General features: G+C 38.7%; 1 protein-coding gene and 1 long non-coding RNA gene across 10 annotated transcripts in view; one reads left to right on the top strand and one right to left on the bottom strand.

Moving 5' to 3' along the window:
- EVI5 (ecotropic viral integration site 5) overlaps window positions 1–6105 on the top strand; it is a 123207-nt gene that overhangs the window by 94721 nt on the left and 22381 nt on the right. For 6 of the 8 annotated variants that reach the window (XM_020807136.3, XM_078391762.1, XM_078391759.1 and 3 more), the window contains one exon: window positions 1902–3189. The exons of 1 other annotated variant lie outside the window; for it this stretch is intronic. In XM_020807136.3, coding sequence (XP_020662795.3) covers window positions 1902–2204 — 303 coding nt within the window. In that variant the 3' untranslated portion in view covers window positions 2205–3189. Of the gene's footprint in view, window positions 1–1901; window positions 3190–6105 lie in introns of those variants that run through there. One more of the 8 variants, XR_012086501.2, reaches the window with a different exon arrangement.
- LOC144588633 (uncharacterized) overlaps window positions 1–6105 on the bottom strand; it is a 38568-nt gene that overhangs the window by 14096 nt on the left and 18367 nt on the right. The gene's annotated exons all lie outside the window — the stretch shown is intronic.

The raw sequence follows: 6105 nt of genomic DNA, 5'->3' as shown, positions 1-6105 counted from the left end.
GAATTTCACTGTTTTTCTATGCATTGTAATTTTGTGTTTTTAAGTACCACAGAAAACTAAACCTTAAGTACATAAACATGGACATGGGTTTGTTTGAGATTTTGGGTCGCTTCTTAACTCGTTGTTTGCTAAAGTGACAAGACCAGTGATGGTGGAGACAACCATTATTTCTGCCATATGTCTGAAAACCAGGGAGAGTAGTTGGGTCAGTAGTAGCAACCATGTTGCTGTGGCGTTTATGATGCTTCACAAGCTCTGCTGTTCTGTTCCTTATAGCCTAGGCCAGTGGTTCTTAACCTTTGTTACTCGGATGTTTTTGAACTGCAACTCCCAGAAACCCCAGTCAGGACAGCTGGTGCTGAAGGCTTCTGGGAGCTGCAGTCCAAAACTCCTGAGTAACCCAAGGTTAAGAACCAGTGGTCTAGGCCAAAACTCTGTTCCAGTGCATTGCATCTTCCATTACAGCTTTGACCTGTTTAGGTGGCTTACTTTAATTCTAGTTCTGAGGAAATGCAACCTTCCCTCAACTGAAGTGAGCCATGGAACATTTATCTTTAATCTTGGCTTAGGGGTGATGGTGTTGGTCTCCCTGTTCAGTATCAGTTAAATGATTTGGAAATGGTAAAGGCTGTGGAACCTTTTTAAGACCATTTGGGGTGTGATAATACTGGAAAATAGATTGTGTTTTGGATCACTTGTGGAGCAGTCTAGTACAATCTATTTCCCAACAGTCACTTAATGCATAAAGAATTGCACTCCAGCCTAATCCCAATCTGAAACCAAGATGGATCTTTTTGGTCTAGCTGTGGGACCTCTACTTTTGGGAGGCAAGCCTAGAGCAAATCCATGAAAGACAGAAGGGTCACTTTAGGGGAGGTCATTTCCTGCAAAGCAACTCTTTCTGGGATGATCAGATGTACGTATGCTTTTCCCACCATCAGACTGCACCCTCCGTCAGCTCAGCAACCGCGGTCATTTATGTCACTGCCCATTGCTTCTTCTTCATGGTATCTGTGATTAACACACATGGGAACACTCTTGGGAACGTTCTAAAACTTTGCCCCTCCCCTTAGCTAATACACTCATCCACCCAATAATGGCTCCTCAGTTCCTTTCTAACTGCCATTTAAGCAACACCTTGGGAATATCTGGAGCTACACTTTATATGTAAAAGTCTCAGCAACAGTATAATGAATAGCAATTTGTGATAAGACTTGCTCAGTTTCCTTTACACAAGCATAAAATAGCAATAGGATTCTAGCCATTCTGATTAAATGCTGCATTTCATTAGAAGTGAAAACAAGACTTCCATAGTGAAAGCTTGCAGCACTTATGTTCTGTTTTTATACTAGTGAAAGTATAGTATTTCTTATAGTATTCTCTCATGCCCTGAACTCCACTTACTCCAGCGTCCTGTCTCGAATCACCGATTTCCACACTCAGCCCTCCAGTCATTCAGTATTGTACAGGCTGAATGTATTCCATCACCAAAGTTCTGATTATTCAAATGTTTTGGCTCTCTCCAAGGACATTCTAAAATATGAACTTGCAGTACATTTCAGTAGAGGAATTATATTGTTTTAATAGCAAATATTATTTCAAAAGCTCAGTTCCAAAAATTCCCATTACAGATTTCCAAAACATATCTGCAATGTTTTGTTCATACGCCAGTGCTGCTCAAGGTTTAGTTTGCCGTATATACATTTGTTTCAGATGCTTCTGACTGATTTGCTGGTGAACAGTGAGTTGATTGAACAACTGTTTCTGGTCTTGTCATAGCAACCTTGGTTAAAGACAGAAGTGACTGGATGAATATGGAAATGTTTTAATTTCTTTAGCACAGCCCATAAGCCTGTTGCATAATTGTTTTAAATGTTTGTTTTGTTTTTGTTATTGAACAGATCAAATGTCTAAAAGGCAAGAAAGCCTTTTCAGGCCCACATACTTTTGATGGGATTCATATCGTGAACCACTTGATAGGCGATGATGAGTCATTGCATTCATCGGATGAAGACTTGATATCAAATCATGTTCAGGAGGCAGGGGTCCATTTTCCCTTGCACAGAAGGACTGCTCAGGTGGATTTGAATCCAGCTGTGCTAGACAGTAGTGGCAGTGATACTGAAAATACTGAAGCATCAGGCACTATCATTCATAAGGAGAAGAACCAAAAGAGAGCCGAGTCTTATTCTACTACAGTTTGATCACTACGAATGTTATTGGCCTTCATTCTCTTGCAGCTTACTTCATGGTCAAGTAAATTAGCATTAAGCTCTGGAACTGACCATCTCTTGCCTTTTATCTTGCCGTATGATGTGTATGCTTCTTACTATCTATTTTTACTTTTGCCAAATCTTTATCCTCGGCTATATCATTGCCATAAGGTAGACTGGTAAGAGACTGGAAGGATAAGACAACTTTAACAGTATTAATGACTATTTCCTGTAGTGTTTCTTAGGTTAGGAAATGTCCTCACAATTTCTTCCTACTCTGGAACTGTGCTGGCAGTTTGTGAACAAGGGGGAGAACGACTCTTCAGAAGAAGCTGTTCTTGTGCAATATTTTAATGCTCTGTGAACGAGTGTGTTCTTTTTACATAAACAGTTTGTGAACAAGATGGAGGTACATGGGATGGGTTTATCAGATATGACATATATCTATCTAGAGTGTCTTATTTTTAATTAAAATAATTCCTGTTATTGGAGACTACCGAAGTTTCCAATCTAAAGCCTTTACCTATACTATTTTATACAATAATTGTCACATTTGGTTCTAAAGGATTTTTTTTAAAAAACACTTTTTGTCGACTTTTATGTGCATCTGCTTTTGATGTGTTGCTAAAGAGGCTGGTCAAAGTATGTTAACTACAAATAATGTCTATTTTGTATATATTTATATATCTCTGCCCCTGCATAAAAATGTATATTGAATTTTGTATGGGAGTTGTGAATGCTGCAATATAATCAGTTTTCAGGTTTTAAAAGGAAAATGAAATTCTGTGTAAACAAATAAATTTGGGAAGTATTTATGGGAGAGATGTCAGAATACTAATTCTAAGTGCAAGAACTCTGCTTACCAAATGATTCACAGATTCATGTCTTACTGACATGTATTCCAAATGACACTATTTACTGAAATTTTAACTGTGTTTATGTAACTGTATAATAAATTTTTTCATGATTTAACAAATGCTAAACAGTTAACTCTTTGCTGGAAAAACTACTCTGTAAACTCCTATATGGCATATAAACTTTAGTAATAAATACAAATGGAGAGTTGTCCACCAAATGATGGTAGTATGAATTAAAATATGGCAATGAGAGCAGATGAAGAGATTGCCAGGTGCAACTTCACTCACTCCCCTTCTAGCCTTGCTGCATATTTATTTTTCTTGGCCTTGCTTCTTATATCATAATTTCCCCTCAGAATCTCATCTGCACTCCTACAGCTATCAGTCTCATTTTCTTAGTTTATTCAAGTCCAGCTCATCTCTACTAGGAATAAATTAATAAATACAGAGCAGCAGGACAACAGGGACAGTTGAAAGTAAGCACCAGAGGTCTGACAAGATGTGAGAAGGACAAAAGACTTAAATTATTGAAACAACAAGCAGAAGATAACAGATAAGCATCAGCTTTTAGGGCGCAGTGAAGAACAGGAAGACTGAAAAGAATGGTACAGGAATCATGTAAAACAGGACAAAGCAAAAGACTGAAACTGTTTAAGGTAAAGGTATAATTCTTGGTAAATTTCAAAAACAAATATTCTGAATTTGGAAAAGAAAAAAGCTACAGAATTATTAACAGAGCATGGAAGTAGAGAAGGGGACCAAATTTAGCAGAGTATATTTTACCAAGAAGAGAAAATGGCCCAAAGTGGAAAAGGTACATAAAGAACAGATGAACAACGAAGAACAAGAACATAAACAGAATCTAAGATAGAAAGGGGAAAGTGTGGAAAACGAACCACTGAAGCGTTAAAAGTCCAAGAACAACAGTGTGACTATTACTGTAGTACTCTTTTAACAACCAAAAGAACTGAGAAGCAGTCTTTGTTAGTTCCAAAGGCTAAATACGTGAAATAATACATCATATAAGATAATCAGAAATATTAATTTGTATAATTATGGTTATGTAAAAACTGAAGATCTGGTTGGAAAGAATCAGGGAAAACAAAAACAAAGTTAAGACTGGAAGAGAAATACATTCAAGAAATAAAATATAAGAAGAGAGTATCAAAATGCTTTAATAAAAGTAAGAATGCTGAAGAAAGAAAAAGAACAGGAAACAGAACCGTTATGAATATGGAGCAAGGAGAGAAAAATCTCTCTAGAAATTACAAAATAGAAACTGATTTAACAAGACTAGTACTACCTTAACAGGAGGGGGGAAGAGTGGTGTAATCAAAAGGGTGTGGGATGGGAGGAACATTTAATAAATAGTGAAAGAAGGCTTTCTTTCTTCATCTGATATTTGACTTTGCAGGTAAGAAGTAGAAGTTAGGAGATGACCGCTTAAATTAGTGTTGGAGAGGATTTATGGGGAGAGGGATTATTAAGAATAACAAAAGAAAAACAGGATTACAGTGGACCCTCTACTTACGGAATTATCCGTATTGGAACGGTGGCTGCAGGTCGAAAAGTCTGTAGGTCGAGTCTCCATTGACCTACAATGCATTGAAAACCGATTAATCCCATAACGGGCCATTTTTGTTCCATTTTGGTTTTTTTCTGGTCTGTAGGTCGATTCTGAGGCTGCAAGTCAAACCTAAATTTTGCAGCCAGAGAAGTCTGTAACTCGAAAAGTCTGAAAGTCGAGCCATCTGTAAGTCGAGGGTCCACTGTACTGGAGTTGGAACAGAGACATAGAAGACATCAACTTTCAATAAAAGCAGTCAGGAAGTTGACTGACATTATTGGACCATTGAAAATAAAGGAAGGTAGAAGTGGGGGAAGAGGAGAATGAGGGTCCTTTGGGATGCTTTTATTAGGTCAGGTAGGCCACTGGTTCTTAACCTTGGGTGACTCAGGAGTTTTGGACTGCAACTCCCAGAAGCCTTCACCACCAACTGTGCTGGCTGGGGTTTCTGGGAGTTGCAGTTCAAAAACATCCGAGTAACAGGTTAAGAACCACTGAGGTAGGCCATTTCAGTACTTGGGAGCAGGGAGAGAAGGAGGAAATGTCAACATCCATCCTGGTCAGATGTTGTCAAAAAGAAAGAGAGCTGTAGTTATTTGAGCTCAAAAATGGCAGCTGGCATGGAGAAGCAGCAGCTAGCAGTGGGATAGTACTAGTCACTCTTCCAAGGACATGGAATCAATTGTCCGTCTTTATACATGTGATCAAAGTGCTTGTAAGCAGACAGCAAACTATCAAGAGGCCAATGCATTTCATTTTTGCAAAATTACTGAAGGAACAAACATTTCAAATAAAGCAGGTTTGGTGGAGGGGAGGAACTGCAGCATCCTGAAAACAAAATAAGCACACAACAAAAAAAATGCAGAGGTAAGCAATGAAGCTGTAGCAGCTGTGCAAAGACAATGAAAGAGGACAGGAGAAAAGAAAAGAAAGAGAAGCTCCAAGGACCAAGTAACTGAAGGTGACAGAAAATATGAGGGCCATAGGAAAAATAGGAAGGGGAATAAAGAAACAGCAGCCAGGATGGGGAAAAGGTCAGGGATTGGAAGAAATGACAGGTACATGGAAAAACTACTGATTCTAAGCGTACCCTAGATAGACTGAAATAATATTTAGGGGGCTGTCTCCCAGGTGGCAATGGTGACTGAAGCACTCTGGGAATTGTAGTTCAAAACAGTAACTTCCCAAGCCCTGAACTGGTGATAGAGCATAGGTCCAAGGCCACTTCCTAGCTCTCACCAGCTCAGTGTGTGCATGGTGGAGAAGGTGAGTGTTGCTGACCTGTAATGGAGTTAGTGGTTTGTCAGTGTTTTTTCTGGAAAAACTAAATTTTGCCAGGTCCTTAAATAACAAAATGAGTCAACAATGACAAGCAAATCTTGCCAAGCCCTAGTCTCTCAACTTTAAGCAGTACTCTCAACTTTAAGCAGTATGGACTTAATCCTGCTTGTTCAGAAGTCAAATTGAT

Source organism: Pogona vitticeps, chromosome 4 (assembly GCF_051106095.1).
Source record: "Pogona vitticeps strain Pit_001003342236 chromosome 4, PviZW2.1, whole genome shotgun sequence".
Taxonomy (NCBI): domain Eukaryota; kingdom Metazoa; phylum Chordata; class Lepidosauria; order Squamata; family Agamidae; genus Pogona; species Pogona vitticeps.
The sequence above is the reverse complement of the archived record's forward strand: the minus strand, read 5'-3'. Positions and strand labels throughout refer to the sequence as shown.